Raw genomic sequence first — 20,128 nt, forward strand, 5'->3', positions numbered from 1 at the left:
ACATACGTTGGAACTGACAGATGAACTGGGGATCTGCTTTGAGAGACCAATCTACTTTGAGTGTAAACTAAACAAGCCAATGGACATTGGCATGCAAACTTTGCATTCGACGCTCCACCCTGGTGTGCGGGTATAAATAGGAAGCGAATGCCTTGCATATTTGTTTTTCCACTGAGGAACTGAGCTAGTGACCCAGCTGTACAGTGGAGGAACAGCAAATGTGGCGATGGGACATACGTCTGTTCCCTTTTTCAGGGAATGAGGGTTACATATGTAACCAAGACGTTCATCAGAACTGACCAACAAATTGGGAATTTTTACCTGCTTTTTTTGAGGCGTTAAATAATGCAGCAAATACCAGTAAATTCACAAGCGCAAATATTATTCAATCATGTTGTGTGATTCATTTAAATACTCTCCTCCCATAAATTTTGCATCTGAAAAGGAAACTCCTACAAATGCATATGCAATAAGGCCAGCCGCAAAAACAACCTTTTCAGTGCTAAATTTGCACTGCATGTCCTTAGTAAAGGCCAAAAGAGAGTTTTGCGCTGGTGCAAGCTGTTAGTAAATCTGGCATATTATCTACTTTTATAATTCAAATAATGTAAATTGTTAGGCTGCATAAATTAGGTCAGCCGGAACCAGATGAGATGAAGGATCTGCACCTAGACACGACAACAATGCATCTCTAAAATGTCAACTGAACTATCCCCTGAGAAGGCCTCCAGGTGAAGTCACTTTGTAAAAAAATGTGCATACCTATAGACTACACAAATAATTGAACAACACATCAAAAGTCTTCTGTTTTCAGTTAAACATATGTAATTTAAGCAGCCCCGAAGTTATAATTAATGATTTTTTTTCAACGGAAGTGATTCAATCAAAAACTTAGTTTAGCTTGATAAAAACTTTTTTGTAGAGCTGCTGTTAAGCCAAACCAATCTCTGTCCATTAATTTTCCTATTATCACTGTCAAGCTTCTTTGAAACAATCTCTATTGAAAAAAGCACTATATAAATGAAGATGACTTGACTTGACAGGGACAGCCCGAAGGGTAGGACTTCATATTGATATGCTCGACCCTCGAACACAAAGTGCAGGAATGGCCTGTGTTGAGGAAGAAAATTGTCCTTCAGGTTGATCACTGCAAAACCGTGCAAGCCGGACCAATGGGACCACAGACATACCCCGGGTAAGGCAGCTTGTGTGGTGTGTGGTGCAACACTTACGTGGTTCCAAGATTGGGCAGAGGGTGTGTGAGAAGGCTTGGTGGCACTCTTGAGCCACACACTGCTGCCTGCTGGTGATAGTAGAGTGGATGGGATGGGCAAGGCATTTTTTCAGCATTGCACTAGGCAGTTCCTGCACAATGCCAGGGTCAGAATTACCCTTGTGCAGTTCCTTGAGTGCTTTGGCCTGGTAGACCTGCAGGAGCACCATGGAATGCAGGGCGGAAGAGGCTTCTCCACTAGCTGTGCAAGCCTTGCCTGCCAGAGAGGACGAGAACTTACATGCTTGGGAGGGGATTACCCCACCAAGAAGTAGCAGTCTTGGGACACAGTTGCATCGCCATAGACCGCTCCACTGAGGGGAGCTCCACATACACCTTAAGCCCCGGGTATATTTCGGCCGTCCGCGTTCGTGCGTTTTGAGGCCTCTTGGCCTTTGTAACTGTAAGGGTCAAACAAGTTTACTTGAGCATATTTTGTTGGTAGTTTTCCACCAGACAACAGGTGGCTGTGAAATGAACAAGACCATTATTAAGGGTGTCACGTGAAGGCTTCTTGCTTCTGGGGAGTGTTGACTGTTTTGATACAATGTTTCATTTGGCCAATGGGAAAAGGGTTGACCATCAAATTGGCAGAAGGCCCATGAGAAATGAAGTCAAAAGATGTACAGTAGCTGGAAGCTGGTCACCCTTACTAAGAAAATTCTATTACATAAGCAACACCTGCAATTATATTAGTGATGTGTCTATGGCAGAAAGGTCGGGGAGTACATGGAAAGGAGGTGTGAGGGGAGCGCACGTGTAAGTGAGAATATGGGAAAATGTAAGAGCGAATATTACCAGCCAATGATATTAATTTGGTGTGTTTTAAGAGATAAGAAAAAGCCAATGATATTAATTTGGTGTGTTTTAAGAGATAAGAAAAATGTCTAAAACTGTGCCCCAGCTAAGGGAGCCTGAGATAAATAATAATAATAATAATAATAATAATAATAAGACAATAAAATTAAATACTTCTGAGACCTGAAACTTCGACTCTGCGGGTTTTTCTTCGAGACCAGATCTGAAGGGGCAAAGAAACATCAAATCTGCTACGAGGAAGAGAGACCAGACTGGCTTCAGGCAGAAAAAGGTGTCGTCCACGAACTAGTCCCCTCTTCATGCACTTCTGGAAAGAAAGGCACTGGGGCGGGGCACTGAGAAACAGCATGGGCCGCCTCAAGAAACAAGTCGTCCAGTCGCGAGGCTTTGGGACACTGTGGTGGGTTCTACTCGAGGTCCGGGAAAAGCATCGCTGTCAGCTCTGGATCTGGATCTGACTCAAGCAATGCTGCAGCACCCAAAGGGGGCAGTGCCACCGAACCTTCATCCCCAGAGGACATAAGCTCACCCTCTGATGCAGCATTTGATATCCGTTCATCTGGCGGTTCCCCAAAAGAAATGACTGGCACCGCAAGATATGGACCAGCACTCTCTCGGAAGCTCCACAGCTTGCGGTGTTGGAAAGGATTGAGGAGCCCGAAGAGGTTGACTCGGCAGGGTATTCCTCACTGTGATCCTCAGTTCATCAAGGCTATTAACTGAAGTAGGCTTCTTCTGAGGAAGCCCGGAAGAAGAACTAGATTCTGGAATATATGAAGGGACTCCACTTCTTTTGAGGTACTTGAGTCTCCACTGTAACACAGCGATGGTCATATTCCCGCAGTGGGAACATGAACCATCCATGAACGCCACCCTAGCATGCCTAAGGCCCAAGCATGTGAGACAGTGATCAAGACTGTCAGCTGAAGCCAGGTAAAGACCACATCCAGAAACACATGGTTTGAATGACGTCTTGAAAAAGAATTTGCTCTCTAGTGCTGAAGCTTAAATGGCTTTGGCTACACAAACAGGACGATAGTGCAAGCCTGTTGTGAGCACTCACACTCTAATGAAGATGCAACCTCTGTTTAAGCTGATTTTACAGCACTCTCATTGAAGGCACACAATCTAGGTGAACTGTGAAAACATTAACTTTTCCCTGCTAAGAAGACAACATAAAGAGTCTGTTTTCCTACTGTTTTCCTGTTTTCATACTTTCAGTCATCACATTCATGTCAATGTTACTCAAGTAGATTTTGTTGTTAGTATGGCTCATTCCTGTACTCGTATTAAAAAACTTCACATGAAGGGATCTGTATTGAGGTGTTGCTAACCTGGATTAGGAAGTCCAAATGAGGAAATCAGTAGGAGGAATTGTGGCAATAACAGAAAGTATAAAAAGACCCACTTTACATGCATCCTGATAAAACCTAAAGAAAAAAAAAAGGAAAAAACACAAAATGAATATATGCTTATCACATCTTTTCTCACATAACAAAATTCCAATTAAAGGAACCTGTCACAACAGTATGGTTTGCGGGTTGGTCAGAGCTTTAGTTTAGTCACATTGTAAAAGAAAAAAGAAAATTAATGTAACCTATGCTCACTTTTTCTAGTTGTGGTACTTATTGCTTTTCTTTACCTGAGCGCTGCCTTATACACTTATACACTTCAGAAGAGTGAGTCAGGCTACACTGGCATTTCCTACTACAGACTGTGGCCTTTAAAAGATTAGTTCCTGTAACGAAGCGGGACTGAGGCAGAGATCCATTTGCAAGCTTTTATTCAAAGTGAGCATAGTCGTACAGGCTGGGTCGATCAGGGGCAAACAGGAACAGTAAGGAACAGGCAGAGTCGTAGTCAGGGTACAGGCAGTAGATCGAGGCAGGCGGATATCATTCACAGAACAGTATACAAGGCAAGAGTCAGGACAGGCAGCAACGGGTCAATAAACAGGAACAGGCAAGATCAAACACAGGCAGACAGGATACAAGGAAACGCTCAGAAATTACACACTGGGTAATCAAGACTTCGCAAACTGGTGGTGTGAGTGTGAATCCTTTATAGTCCTGATAATGAGCTGCAGCTGGGTGTGGTGATCAGTGTGGTGTGCAAGGGTGGATGTGGCAACAGGTGATAGGTGGAGTGGGTGCATGTGATTAGGGGGGATGATGGGAAATGTAGTCCGGAACTGACAGGATTCGTGACAGTTCCCTTCAGAATTTCCTGATAATTTACTCATACCCATCCGAGGCGCTTATGCCTTTATTTCTTCAGTCAAACATTCCAAGATTTTTTACCATATAGTGGACTTCAACAGTTACCAATGGGTTGAAGGTCTAAATTGCAGTTTCAAAGCAGCTTCAAAGGGCTCTATATGATCCCGCCAAGGAATAAGGGTCTTATCTCACAAAACGATCAAAAGGTCAATTTATATACTTTTTAACCACAAATGCTCATCTTGCACTAGCTCTGCGATGTGCCACACATTACGTAATAACATTGGAAAGGTCACGGTGAAGTAGGCGGAAGTACCATGGTAAGGCGAAAAACTAAATCGTCCGAGTTTTTCTTCGAGACCAGATCTGAAGGGACAAAGAGACATCGAATCTGCCACGACAACATCAGAAGATGGAAGCTTTTTTTTTTTTTCTTAGCCTGACACTCAGCTATAATAACTTATGGAAACAAATAATCTAAAAACTCTTACCTCTACTCAACTTGAAAGACAGCAGCACAACATATCCAAATAACATTCCAAAAATTACACGACGTGCAGAGGTATTATAATGTGCACTCTTTTTCCAGGCATCTATAAAAAAAACTGCCAGAGGAAACAAACATTAAAAAAAAAAGGTGTGACTGTAGAAGAAAAGTCAAAATTTGTTTTAATTTAAGTTGTTTCTAATTTATGTGGAGATCACCTCATCTTATTTCAGAATGAGGAAGAATTTTAATTCTTATAGCTCAAACAGTAGAGAATGGTGCTTGCAATGCCACGGTCAATCGCATACAAAGGCTTTTTTTTCCTTTTTTTTTTTTTTTTTTTTTAACAAAAGCTACATTGGCTTTTAATTGCTTTTAATATCATAATACTGAGCATGAATTCTGCTGTGCAAAATGTGGATTCACCTACCTGAATAAACAAAAACGGTGAAAACAGCTAATTCTCTTTTTCTACTTGAAAATTTAATCCATGTTTTAAGGTTGTCTGTAAATACAAAATATTGAATATACTGTATTAAAATTTTATAAAGCAATACAATGTTTGTTCATCATGTTCTGCTTGAGTAAATTGTGTCCCCCTCTGATATAATTAAATATAGATATAAATAGATAAATACTCTTATTCCAAAAAAGCATCAAATATTGAAACATGGTTGCGAGTCACCAAGCAGACACCAAATTAATTCCTCAGTTTTACAAACTTGTTGTCTTTATGTCTTATTCTATTAGACCATGTTTCAATATTTGACATCTTAAAGGTTCTCTAAGCGATCCTGGGTGGAGTGACTTCCTGTTGACGTTCAAAGTGTTGTCAAACAAAACAGAGGCTAGCTAGACCCTCCCTCCTCCTCCTCCTCCTCCCCCTCCCCTCCGTGCTTCCTGAAACAGTCATGAACGCACATTTAAAATCATTCTTGTTGGTTATTGGCTGGAGCATGTTTAATATGTTTCGTGGTCCAGGCTGGACCAGTTTGTTTTTATTGCCGTTTTCGGAGCTTGTGGAGACTACAGAGACCGCGTTTTTTTTTACAGTGTGTTCAGGGGACAGGCAGCTAGCGGATAGTGAGGACATTTGCTGTATGTGACAAAAAATGTTTTGGCCTAAAAACGCGTGACATCGCTTAGAGCACCTTTAATGTATGTAACTGCAGCAGCATTAATATCTTACAATAGGCTAAATAATAATATGTCATCATCAGTGTTTCTTCTAATGATGCCCCCCCCCCCCCAAAAAAAAACAAACAATTTGTACATGGTAAAACATACCTTGAAGATAATTTAAATAGGACAAAGTCCAAACCAACATAAAAGACCTCAGAATATTAAGAGCACAGCAGTTGATAGTCTCATTTTGAAATCCTGGAAAAGAATATTAAATGATGGGTATTAGATGATGTAAGATTAAAAAAAATGTTTTCTTATGAAAGTTTCTCATCATGAAAATGATCACAATATTACAAGACTCTTATATTCTTAATATTGTGTGTGTGTATATATATATATATATATATATATATATATATATATATATATATATATATATATATATATTAATAAATATCTGTATATGTGTTACAATTGCTGGTTACAACAAGCACGCATGACGAGGATGATAGAAGTATAACACACTTTAATAAATCCACAAGGACCAATTAGGGGGCCAAGCACAAAGAAGGCACAACAAGTCATGCCAACATGGCTGTGAGCATCAGACCAACTGCTACAGTGAGCAATTACCGACCTATTAATTTTAGGCGAAATAGCTGAAAAATCATAGTCAACAATAAAGATTTACTGGTTTATCACATTCGACCAATAGGTGGTGCTGTGACCAAATTAATGTGGTATGGTCAGAGTGAGGTGACAATGACAATTGCAAAGTTTGGTGTCAATATGTCAAAGCACCGCAGAGATGCAGCCTCAAGAGTCTTTTTGGAATCAATGCTCTAATTCATTGCTGTGGTATACGAACATGGTTTCGTCTACCAACATGAAATAACTTTTTGCCGGCATGGTCTGAAGATGATATGATTCAATTTTGGTGAAAACTGTACCAATGGTCTTGGAGTAGTTTGAAAAAGTATGATATTAAAGAAAATCAGAATGGTGGGGAAAAAAATGGCATCAATGTGCTCAGCATGACCAACAGAATCTATTAAAAGATTAGTCCACTTTCAAATTAAAGTTTCATGATAATTTACTCACCCCCATGTCATCCAAGATGTCCATGTCCTTCTTTCTTCAGTCGAAAAGAAATTAAGTTTTTTGATGAAAACATTCTAGGATTTTTCTCCTTATAGTGGACTTAATTCAATGGACTCCAAACGGTTGAAGGTCAAAATTAAAGTTTCAGTGCAGCTTCAAAGGGCTTTAAACGATACCAGACGAGGAATAAGGGTCTTATCTAGAGAAACCATCACTCATTTTCTAAAAAAAAATTATATGTTTTAACCATAAATGCTCATCTTGAACTAGCTCTCTTCTTCTTCTTCTTCTTCTTCTTTTCTATTTGAATTCCAGCAGTGTAGACACTGTTAAGTGTATTACTGCCCTCCACAGGTCAAAGTTTGAACTAACTATTATATACTTGAACTAGCATATTGTATATGACAATTTAGTTCAAACTTTGACCTGAGGAGGGAAGAAATGGACTGTTTGGGTGGCATTGAAGTCCACCATATGGAGAAAAATCCTGGAATGTTTTCATCAAAAACCTTAATTTCTTTTCGACTGAAGAAAGAAAGACATGGACATCTTGGATGACATGGGGGTGAGTAAATTATCAAGAAATTTTAATTTGAAAGTGAACTAATCCTTTAAGACCAGACTCATTAGAATAAGCCACATTTATATAAATCTATTAGCATTTAATCTATTTGACTACAAAGAGGCGCTGTCTCAAAACCTTTTGAGTACCTTCAGAGTATGGTGCCGATGGCACATCCTGAGTTTCGTAATGGTACATCAAAGCATTCATATAATATAGCATTTTATATCATACTGTATTGTAGTTAATGGTAATTTCATGTTTTGTCACCACGTTGCACAAACCATAAGGTGAAACCTAGCATGTTTGATATCATTAAACTTGGCAAGGGTTCAGCAGTCTAAGGAGATGACTCCCATGAAAATAAGTCAACCGCATCCAAAGTTATAAGTATATAAATAATTTTTTTTCTCCACTAGGTGGCACTGGTCTATAACTTCTCAGGCTCCTTCAGGGCATCGTGCTGATGACCTATACTGAGTTTTATAAAGATACACTAATAGGTGTATTTTAACATGTCGCCCTGAATCTAACAAGACCAGATTTATGATTTTTGGAGTTATAAGCAAAAATAGCCATTTTTTTGTATCTACAGACCAGTAGGTGGCGCTGTGCTGAAATGCTGCATGTTTTCTTAGCTTATGCTTATGATGACTTACCAAGTTTGGTCTGAATGTGGTAAAGTGTTGCGGATATACAGGCTTATGTCTATTTTGTGCTTCATAAAATTAGTTCATGCATTTTTCGAAAACGGTGTGAGAAATCAATTTGAATTCCATAACTTTTTGTCAACATGGTCTGAAGATGATCTGGTTCTAGGAGGATTTCGAAAAAATAGTTTTTTTATGGAAAAATCAAAAGGGCGGGAATCTTCTTGAGCCAAGGAATCAGAGGAAAAAACTATTTTTAATTTTGTTTCTAGCCCTTACGATTCAAAAGTTATTAGCATAACTGAAACTTTGGACAGGTGGTGGCGCTAATGAGTTGCGCTACGATTTGCTATGCTGACATTTCAGACTGTCCTCTATCTGTGTGCTAAATTTCATAACTTTCCCACATGTGGTTCTATAGGCAGCCATAGATTCAAGAGGGAAAGAAGAAGAAGAAACAGAAGACTAATAAGAAAACCAACAGATACAATAGGTGCCTATGCGCCTTCGCTGCTTGGCCCCTAAATATAGCTCCAAGCAACAATTACGGGGCCAAGCCACGACCACCAATAACATAAAGTCTAACTGGTTGTAGCATTATTGTGATTATTTTTGGACAAATGGTTTAAAATTCAATGAGAAGAGGAGTTTTGAAATTATCTACCAATTAGGACATTAGTTTTATTGTTGCCCGACCTTAAGCCAAGATATTACATAAAACGCTACGCTGTGTGGAATTTACTGATGATCGGACAAATGGTATAGGATAAGTTTGGAAATGGCATACAGACATAATGGCAGACTGTTGAAAAATGTATACCACTGGATTATGTATTGGAATACACCTTTGTATTTAAACCTAAGCAAGTTTTTGCATTATGTAAGTTTTGTTATATCTTTTGATCACTAGGTGGTGCTGGCCCAAAACTTCATAGGTTGCTTCAGGGCATAGTGCCAAAGAAACATATACATTTTCATATGCATTTGGCAAAGAGTTCATAAAATACAACATTGATGACAAAATTCAAAAGTGGTAAAACTCAATATCTCAAAAAGTTTGGTACAATATGACAAAATTGGTATTGTGGTTGACAATACCAATTTTGATGACTATAGATGACTATCATTCGACTTCACATGTTGCAAAGAATCTAGATTGGTCTCCTTATTTTTGGTCAAACAAATTTTCAAAATAATACAATAACTAAGACACTAACTATTGTTCTTAACTCACCTTCAACAAAACCCCAGAAGATGAAGGCAAAGAACAAAAAGACATTTGAACAAATCACAAGAGAAACCTGAAGATTGGAAATCCTTCTGCTGGTGACTGGAGGGAAGATGTAGAATAATCAGACATTTATGGTGAAAAATACAGAGCTAAATCCCAAGAAATAAAAAAAGCACCTGTGTTTTTTGATCTGGAGTAAATCTGATAGCAGAGCAGAAGTGAAGCTCCAGATGCCTCAGCAATACAGCCAAGCAATACCATTATGTGCAAAGTAGAGAAATCTGTGAAACACAAGCACAACTTTTACATCTGAACTAATATTTGGTCATTGTTTCTAATAGAAGAATATTTAGAAAGAATTTGCAATTAAGAACATTCATTCTTTTTCTGTTATACACTATAAAATAGTTTGCACCATAAATAGCAACACATAGAATCTTGTTTACACAAAGTACAAATGGCCATTTGCAAGATAGTCACTGGCTTATTATTTATACATACATATATATATATATATATATATATATATATATATATATATATATATATATATATATATATATATATATATATATATTTATATATATATATATGTATTTCCATGTTTTGTCGACTCACCCAGTCTGTCCAGTACTACAGTTGCATTGGCTGAAAGTCCTCCAGCAAACACTTGACACATGTAAACTCCTTTATCTTCACTTCTGACACTCTTCAGTCTGAGAGAGAAGTTTCCTTTGGGGATTTCATCAGTGAAGAACTCAACTCTGTCTCTGTATTGTTCATCTGATGAATCTGGAATAATTTTGTTGTTTTGGTAGAGCAGAACCAGAATATCATCATCTGTTTTTATCCATTTAACCTCTTCAAAGTGTTCAGGTATGATGTGAGAGTCTACAGAGCAGTCCAGAGTAACATCCTCACCCACAGACGCAGATATGGAGTGACTCAATCCTGATACTAGCAAGTACTCTAAAAGAAATTAGTATTACAGAATGAAATATTACATAAATTAAGAAGCCTAGTTTTCAGTTTCAAATTTAAAGGAGGACTGAAATCATTCACACTCACCAACATCTTTTATTTCAACCAAAGTTTTGACAGCAACCTGTTGACTGTAAATTTTACATCTGTAAACCCCTTTGTCTTCTGGTCTTAAATTGTCCAGACGGAGGGAGAAGTTTCCATGTTGAATCTGATCAGTAAAGAAATGAGCTCTATCATGATACTCCTGCTGCTGAGCCTCTGGTCGACTCTCACCATCTTGATACAGATGAACCAGAGTCTCTGAGTCTGTTCTTCTCCATTCCACCTCCAGATCCTCCATTGGTAAGAGTTCATCAACATAACAAGGCAAAACCACTGAAGATCCCAGAGGAACAAACAGAGGACCAGAGGGACCGCGCACAGTGAAGCCTAAGAAGAAATAGACAAACTGATTATTGTCTAAAATGAGGAATAAAGAAAACTGCAAACAACATTTTCAACTAAAGTGATAATACGTACCATCAGCAATCATCAGCGATATTGGAATAAAAATACACTTTATATACATGTCCATGTATTAAAAAAAAAATTGACAAAACTATTAGATCATAAAATAAGTGATCATGTAACAGAACTTTGTCTGCAGGTTCTCATACCAGAAAACATGTGAAGTTATTCTTTTAGTTTCGCTTTTTTTTTTTGTGCATATCAAGGTTTAATCAGAAATTGTCACAACAATATCTTGTTGACCCACCATAACACAGCTAATGGAGAAGGTGACTTCCATTTACACTCAAAAACCTTTCATAAAATCGAATGCACATAAACACACACACAAAGAAAGAAAAAGAAAATTGCACAAAAATACAAACATTATCTGAAAATGTATCCACCATGCATTAGATTTCATTTTTAAACTTGAGTAAATTTGTATTCATGCGTTTATAGTGTGTATATAGGCTATGCGCGTGTGTGCGAGTGTTTCATAAGTGTGCTGATTATGTTTATGTATAAACATGGTTTTATGTATAAACGTGCATGCGAAAAGTGTTGTATAGGTAAATCAGTCTGCATTTCACAATAGTAGGTACCCATTGGCTTTTCTGAGATAGTATGAACTGAGGGATGTGAAATGTAAAAGCAGCGCAAATATTCAGTTTTTATTACTCAACAGGGCTAGTAAGGTTTTTTTATTGAACAGAAAAATTGCTATATGAATCTTATTGTAAAGCATTATATATTGTGAAGGGTCATTTTATTACCGTTGTTGTAAAGCTGTGCTGGAATTTATTTAAAACCATGTCTATTAATGGGTAAAGATACTGTAACGTCTTCAGCTAGTCAGCTTGAGATCTTTTCCATCTAAACTGGTTATACCTCTTAAAGCTAAGGCCTAGTGCACATGTACACTGGCATTTGCATCCACACAAGCACGTTTTTAAAAAAAAAATTCCTCATTCACATGAAAACGCAAAAACACACTTTCAAGCACTGTCAAAAGGCATGTTAGCCTATCAGAAACCTGGAAAGAAGTTTATAACCGGTTCCGGTAGGTTAACAGCATTGCCATTTTATGAAGGAATTTATTATTATTATTATTATTATTCCATAAACCAGAATAATACAAAGAGACATGTTCATTCAAAGTAAAAAAAAATAAAACATTGTCATAAGCAGTGACCTGCATAGTATTGCATTCTGTCACCTCTGTTCCACAATATAATGGGAGAACTGTGCATGTATGTTATAAGCCCTGTTAGCAGCAATAAAAGAGATAACAGCGCGCACTTCGTTGTCAATGGCCAAAAAGTTTGACGTCCACACAACAACGATGTAACCGGATTTTCTAAAAATCTTCACATTGGCCCGAGTTTTCAAAATAGATTGGTTTCAAAGACCGGATACTGCGTTTGCATGTGGACGAATGGCCAAACCGCATAGAAAAAGCGGTATTGAAAATACCCATATTCGTGTGGATAGGGCCTTAGTTTGCTCATCTTTGTTCTTATGTTTCTGCCATCATTAGTTGTCATGGTTATCAAGTATGTTATTAATTAGAGCACACCTATTTTGTAGTTACTTTGCCTGCGTATTTAAGCCCATCAGTTCTTTCAGCTCATTGTCTGATGTTGATTCTTCTGTTATTTTATTAATGTTGCTTGACTATTGGAAGCACAACTACTCTCACCACTAATGCTCATTCATCACTCCATTAACCACTGAATTATCTCATTAAATCCAACACTGATTTAGTGTTACTTTTATCACCCTGTAGTGTGCTTACTCGTCTGTTTCATCCAATTATCTGGGCAAACCCATGTGGAAACTGGGGTCAAAATTGGCTGGGCCCCAGTTAGATAGCCCATGTCTGTGCTGGCTGGAAAATTTCAATGGTAGGTAAAAGTTTACTCAGAAACGTCAATGCTGTAGTACACAGAGAAAGAATATGCACACTTGTATGTATACAATATGTATGTATGTATATATTTGTGTATCAGTTTTACATGTAAACAAATTCACACTTGCATGTTAATTTTTACACATTTCTTTCATGTCAACTCATATATAATAAAAAATTATTCTGGAAAAATGAAAGGTCTGTATTAAAAATAAATAAATTGTACCTCCTCAAAGTACATAACACTACAAGTTCCCATATTCTTGGTGGACACTGGTAGATATTAAGGAGTATACGTGCGTTTGGCATATCTTCGTAATTGAACGGATCATTTAGCATGTGAAGGCTCACATGATGAATGAATGTTTGAATGTTGTCTGAGAATCAACTCATCAGTTCTGATCACATCCAAGCTTCATAATGGCAGTGAACAGGGGTCATGAGTATGAGCTGAACAAAGTGCTTCCATTCACATCCATCCGTGATAAACATACACCACATGGCTCCGGGGGGTTAATAAAGGCCTTTTGAAGCGAAGCGATGTGTTTGTGTAAAAACCCCTGACCCCTGTTCACTGCCATTATAAAGCCCAGATATGTCAGGATATTTATTAATATTTCTCAGGTTGTGTTCATCAGAGAGAAGAAAGTCATATACATCTAGGATGGCTTGAGGGTGAGTAAAGCTTGGGCTAATTTTCATTTCAGAGTGAACTAATCCTTTAAATAATGAGAAATTCAAATCTGTTGTGAACAGGAAACTAATTGTTGAGACCAGCACTTATAGTTCTGAGAGGAAAAAAAAAAAAATCTAATTTAGGAATTGAGCCAAAGTGACTGAGAAAAAGAAAAAAAGACTAAAAACACTGCATTGTTCATGCCAGGCCAGTAGTTGGCGATGTCACTTTGTAAAGAATCACTATGCACCAACAGACTAAACGCTTAACAGGCATGATATCACCATTTTCACAAATTTGCATTATTGTAGTTTACATGGAGAAGATAACAGTACCATTTTCAAAAACTTGCAATTTGAAACCCGTTTTCAAAAGTTTGCATTTTTAGGCTCTCAAAACACCATTGTCATGTAAATGAATGGATAAAATCATAACTGTTCTTCTTCCAGTGATATTCCTGTGATCTTTTCTCCTTTGTAATGTCTCTCAGCCATCTCTTTTTCTACAGTTTTCCCTCCTTCTCACTCTCTCTCCTCCCCCATTTCAAGTGGACACGCCCCCTACTGCTGATTGGCTATGAGTTTTGTGCTGCTCGATCCGATCAACTTTCAACAGCGTTTCTCAGAAATTGCTTACTGTACCTTTAAATTGCCTTTCTGCAGAGTGAGAATAGTGCAGATGAGATCTGAGACTCGTGTTCCATTTAAAACTCTTCTCACAGAGATGACGTGTGTAAGACTCTCTTCAGTGTGAATTCTCATGTTGTTCCACATTGAGAGCAGGTGAAATTCCTTCTTTTATGTTATTTATGGCCTTTCTCAAGTATGAATCAACATGTGCTTCTTCAGGCTTCTTTTACATGTGAAAGTGTTTCCACATTGAGAACAAGTAAATGGCTTTTCTGAAGTGTGTATTAATAAATGATATGTAACAATGTGATTCTTAAGGCTTCCTTTATGTCTGAAAGTGTTTCCACATTGAGAACAGGTAAAAGCCTTTTCTCCAGTATGAATTAACAAATGATACTTAAGGTGAGCTTTCTGTGTAAAACTCTTTCCACACTGAGAGCAGGTGAAAGGCTTTTTTCCAGCATGAATTAGCATGTGAGTATTAAGGTTTTCTTTACGTGTGAAACTCTTTCCACACCGAGAGCAGGCAAAAGGCCTTTTTCCAGCATGAATTAACATGTGAGTATTAAGGCTTCCTTTACGTGTGAAAGTTTTTCCACACTGAGGGCAGGTGAAAGGCTTTTCTGAAGTGTGAGATACCAAATGATCATTAAGGTGTCCTTTCTTTGTAAATGTCCTTCCACACTGGGAGCAGGTGAAAGGCTTTTTTCCCGTATGAAGTAACATGTGAGTCGTTAGGCTTCCTTTATGTTTAAAAGTCTTTCCACACTGAGAGCAGGTGAATAGCCTTCTGACTTCTGTTATTTGAATGCTGCTTTGTGAGCAACTGTTTTCAGTTTTGGAGCAACTCAATGGTTTTTCTTCAGCGGTGACATCATGAGCTTTCTGAAGCTGATATTTCTCCTCCACTTCATTCAGATCTTCTCTTTCCTCTTTCACTTTAATCAGGCCTAAAAAGAAAACATTAAAATTATGAAAATAAATTGGGATAATTGGAAAACAAAAGGAAATTAGGGTATGTTTAGCTTAAGTGACGACTGAAGGTGGATAGTAATAGGCACTATATGTAATGTACTGGTGGTGATAGCCTGTTGCGCTGTCGAGGCTCACGCAACCTCTTGAGAAGAATTCAAAACAAATGAAGAGTTATTCAATTATCAAAAGAAACAGTTATCATGTTGCAATAAAAATTAAATATGTGGGGTTTTTATAGCCTATTTACAACATATGATAAAGTTAATCACACAACGAAAAGTGCTGAATTCCTGAATATCACCTTAATTGAAATTGTGACAAATTTCGTACAACAGTTCAATAAACAAGTAGTTAATACTAGTCACTTATGTTTTAGGTGCAATCTTGCCTGTTTTTTATTTTATTGTAGCAGTGAAAATGGTCCCAAACAAAGCAGAACCAGCGCATCTCGCAGCTCAGATGTTTTGATTGATTCAGCATTTTGAACGAATCGGTTGAGTGAAGATTCAATGGCCCAATCATAAACAACTGCTTCATTCTCAAATGATTCAGCCTTTTGATGAATCGTTTTAATAAATGACTCAATGGCTCACTCATTAAGACCAGACATCATATAGGTAGACGCCCTGTTGGCCACTGAGATTTGCGGCCGCATGAAAACATTGGATAGCCACTTTATAGTACACGAATTGTGCTTGTAAAAAAAATGAGGCAGTAACACTTTTTCATGTTTGATACTGTTAAGCTGCTTGATTTTAAGCAATGTATTGAATAAAGTGCTATATGACGTGACGTGACGTGACTGGAGTGCTACTTTGCAGAGCTCGTGCTAACATACTATGGCGTTCGGACGAGGTCAAAAATATGACGTTGCAACTTGCACTCGTCTCACTGAACGTCTCACTGACGTCTTAATTTTTTGCTATTAAATCCATTCATTTTAAGACGCAGACGAGGCGTAGACGTCACGCAGACGTCACGTAAATCACGTGTGGCAGTGAAGTGTCGAGTCAGACGTTCACGCGTGATTCACGTGTAGCAGTGAAGTTATTTATTTATTTTTTCGCTAACACGTATCAGAACACGGTCCTCACACGGCTCAGTGCAGTGTGTGAGCCAATGCAGTATTTACCTGCACTTCATTCACTGCTCTCAATGGACGTGACATCTCAGTCTGAATTGTAACGTGACTTCTGCGTCTGACTTTTTTTTAATTTTTTTGTCAGTTTTTAGTGCAACTTTTCCCCGGCAAACTCAATATACATTAATTACGTGCATATTAAATATACATATATTAATATATAACAATTTAGACTTTTTTTTTTTTACTTTTTTAAATTGTAAAAGTATAAAGATAACATAAAAAGTATAAAGCCTAAAAGCGAAGTTTGTGTTGCTCTTAGGTATACTCATGTCGTTTAGTTTAATGAAATCCGTTTTGAAATTTTTTACATTTGGGGGTTATTGTTTTTTTATCTTTTTACATTTTTAATATAGCCTACATGCTTGATGGCCAACCCATCGATCGCAATCAGCTGCTAGATCTGAGACTGTTGCTGTAAATAATAATAAAATACATGGAAAAATGCATTATGCCTGATTAATGTTCAGTTTTTCAAGCACCTCTCTTCTTATATTTTACATTTAAAATATAAATTAGGATTCTAATATTATTTTATCATGTTTTCCTTTCTTTTTTAAAAAGAAAATGTTAGCTTTTATTCAGCAATAATGTTAAATTGATAAGATTTCTATATTTTGAATAATAATCTGCCAGTATTCATCAATCAATCCTGTAAAAATATCACAGAAAAATATTAAGCAGCACGATTTTTTCCGACGTTGACATTGAAGGATCATGCGTCAAAGACGACTGGAGTATGATGCTGAGAACTCAGCTTTGCATCTCAGAAATAAATATAAAGTATATTAAAATAGAAAACCATTATTTTAAATTGTAACAATATTATAATAACACTATAAACCAGACCCCGCCTCTTCAATATATAAATAAATAAAACCTTATATAAATGATTCACCAATTGTATTTGTTTGTTTATTTATTTATTTGTCGTGTCCTCGATCCTTATCGTTGCGTGAAATGAAAATAGAGCTAAACAACGACGCTGGCACTCGCTCACCAATAGATGGCGTCGTTGGCCCATGTTTAATTCATTTTATCCGACAACAGAAATAAATGATTGGGTGCTCATACAAGTATGTAAATAAATAAATAGTTTCAGTAGCCACAAGAAGAAAAGAAAACAGATAAGTTAACAAAGAAGTCATGAATAGAAGTAAAAACTACTGGAAAGAATTCTAGCAGCTGCATTATGGACTAACTTTAACTTGTTTATTGAAGATGCAGGACAACCAGATATCGTTGAGAAAAGATAAGTTTTTTTAAGCTTTATGATCAGTGGATTGTGTACCAAACAAGAAAAGATTAATTGAATAGGCTATATAAAGGTGTGCGATAGAGACAAAAATGATATCTCGATATTTTCTGGGATTTTTAGCCATAACCATAATCAGACTATATTTTAGCTGAGTCTGTCTTTCTCTCTCTCTTTCCCAAACACAGCTGATGTGCAGCCATTACAATATTTCAGTTTTGTTTTTAATGGCAAGGTGGTCAATTTCTTTTCGTTTCTTTAGTTAATTTAGAAATATTTTGGGAACATTCTATGTTTGTTAAAATCAAGTTTTTTTTTTAAGGAACAACCGAGCGGCCAGTCGCAGGAAGCGCAATGAGCATATGTTTGATCAATTTAGCCTTCTTCACAAATCAACACGACTTGCATAAAATAATATTTATGGATGAGAAAAAAGAAAAAAGAAAAAAAAAACATGTCATGCATTTTACCATACTAATTAAAAAAAAAATTACCCTAGATAAATGTGCACTACTGATTAAAATAAATAAATAAATAAATAAATAAAAACAAAAAATAATAATAAAATGTGCTCGCTTTTGTCTTTTGAGGTGTAAATGTTTTATAGTATTCTAACAGATCGCCTGTCAATCACTTTGGCGAAACTATAAATCTAAATATTACAACTCCAAAATAAAAGATTGCAAATATTGTTTATTTTAGTAAAATTAGCCCATAATATAGCAGTGTTTAAACATTCGTTCTTTTGGTGTTGGTCTAGAGACTCCTAGTGGTGAATACATGCTAGAACAACTTTTTTATGATTTCTTCAAAACATCCGTGGATATACTTCGGTAAAGTTGGTTTTATATTCGCACATTCAGACTTCTGATAAATTCAGGCTTTCCAATAAATGTGCAATAAATTAATGTTTGCAAATTTTAAGCAGCGACATGATATTGACAACCAACGATTGTCAACTTACAACATTTTTCACAGTCGATCAAAATAGGCAAGCATTGTTTTAATGGCATATTTACTTGTGAATGTCCACTGAATGTCCAATATAGTGTGATTAACAAGGCTATTGAATACGGATGTGCGAATGTGCGAATATAAAACCAACTTTACCGAAGTCGTGGATATGTGGAAGAAGCAATTGCATACAGAATTTTTTATATCATTTGTATAAATGTTTACTTTTTGGAATAAAAAGCTATACATAAGAAAGGTAAAAAGCACTTAATTGCTAATTAAACATAATTGATGATAAGTGTAAACAATAATAGAGAATGAATAGGTATAATAAAGCTCTAATTAGTGTATGGAATGTGCTGGAAACCCTTGCAGCAAAGCAGACGTCACGTAGACGTCACGTCCAGGCAGTCGAACTGTAATGTGGCAGACGCAGACGTCACGTTCGGCAGACGCAGACGTGACGTTCAGTGAGACGAGTGCATGTTGCAACGTCATATTAATGAGCTCGTCCGAACGCCATAACATACCCATGCATGAGAGAGCACTGCATAGGAGAGTGCGCGTTCAGTTCTGTGGTCGAGCACTTGGGTAAAGTTGGTTTTATATTCGCACATTTGGACATCCGTATTCAATAGCCTTAATCACACTACATTGGACATTCACAAGTAAATATGCTATTAAAACAATTGCATTTTGATCGACTGTGAAAAATGTTGTAATTTGACAATCGTTGGTCAATATGTCGCTGCTTAAAATTCGCAGTCATTAATTTATTGCACATTTATTGGAAAGTCTGAATTGATCAGAAGTCCGAATGTGCGAATATAAAACCAACTTTAGCCAAGTTGGAGGAGCCAAGTAAATCCCTCGCGCTACAATGCGATCTAACAAAGCAAAATAAAATATAAATCGTATCGCTGCCTGTTCAGTTGTATTTTAAGACGTGTATTTAAGTCATTTTAATGTTAATTTACGGCTTCAAGACATAATCAATTCAAGACTTAATGTAGCACAACAGTTATTAAATATGAATGAAGAATAGACACCAACCTCCTTGTTCCTCGTGTTTTATTCTCCAGGGTTCTGGTTCACTCATGTCCTCCTCACTCTCCTCTTTAACAAACACCATCTTCACAGCAGCAGATCTCAGTTCAGTTGATACTCCTCCAGATATTCCTGCTTGCTTCAAACCTTACTACCGTCTGTGGGAATACGTATTCATTGAATTGATACAAAATGTGACTTTCTATAGTACACTTCTAGTTTGTGTTAAGCCAGTATCACAACACAACACCAGAGATCATTCTGAAACTAAACTTCTTCCTCTGAGGTTTAATGGTGGTTGACAAACACACGCATGTTTCTTACCGCCACCCACTGGACTTGAGTGTGAAGCATCCATAGGCGGGAAAATAATTGGGGATGGGGGATGGGGAACCGTTTCTTTTCCTTTAAAAATATTTGCATAACGAAATGAAAAGGACTTTGATTATATAGCCTATTCTATGGGTATTTGAGTTATATCAATATCCTATAGTCTTGAGTGAGGAAATGAAAAGAGAAATCAGAGATTCCAATTTTTTTTCCAGTTAAATATTTCAGTGAAAATCACAGATGTTCCCCAATGTTTAACTTCTGTTAAACAT

General features: G+C 37.0%; 1 protein-coding gene across 1 annotated transcript; it reads right to left on the reverse strand.

The window, feature by feature from the left end:
• Positions 1-634: 634 nt before the first annotated feature.
• On the reverse strand, positions 635-19,803 carry LOC137003921 (uncharacterized). The gene is made up of 9 exons (XM_067364229.1): positions 19,533-19,803; positions 10,536-10,880; positions 10,086-10,436; positions 9,644-9,748; positions 9,471-9,566; positions 1,534-1,674; positions 1,233-1,490; positions 763-769; positions 635-668 (listed from the first exon to the last, which is right to left on the reverse strand). Exons 1-9 carry the CDS (start codon positions 19,609-19,611, stop codon positions 635-637), a joined length of 1,416 nt encoding a protein of 471 aa, XP_067220330.1. The 5' UTR covers positions 19,612-19,803.
• Positions 19,804-20,128: the final 325 nt, after the last annotated feature.

The sequence above is a fragment of the Chanodichthys erythropterus genome, chromosome 3 (assembly GCF_024489055.1).
Source record: "Chanodichthys erythropterus isolate Z2021 chromosome 3, ASM2448905v1, whole genome shotgun sequence".
Taxonomy (NCBI): domain Eukaryota; kingdom Metazoa; phylum Chordata; class Actinopteri; order Cypriniformes; family Xenocyprididae; genus Chanodichthys; species Chanodichthys erythropterus.

Bases quoted from the DNA above. Each gene is read 5' to 3' on its own strand.
- LOC137003921 (XM_067364229.1), bottom strand. From the start codon at position 19,611: ATGGTGTTTGTTAAAGAGGAGAGTGAGGAGGACATGAGTGAACCAGAA. The intron at 9,749-10,085 runs GTGAGTCGACAA...TGTGTTTCACAG, and splicing joins TGTAGTACTGGACAGACTGG to ATTTCTCTACTTTGCACATA. The intron at 9,567-9,643 runs GTGCTTTTTTTA...TCTTCCCTCCAG, and splicing joins CTCCAGATCAAAAAACACAG to TCACCAGCAGAAGGATTTCC.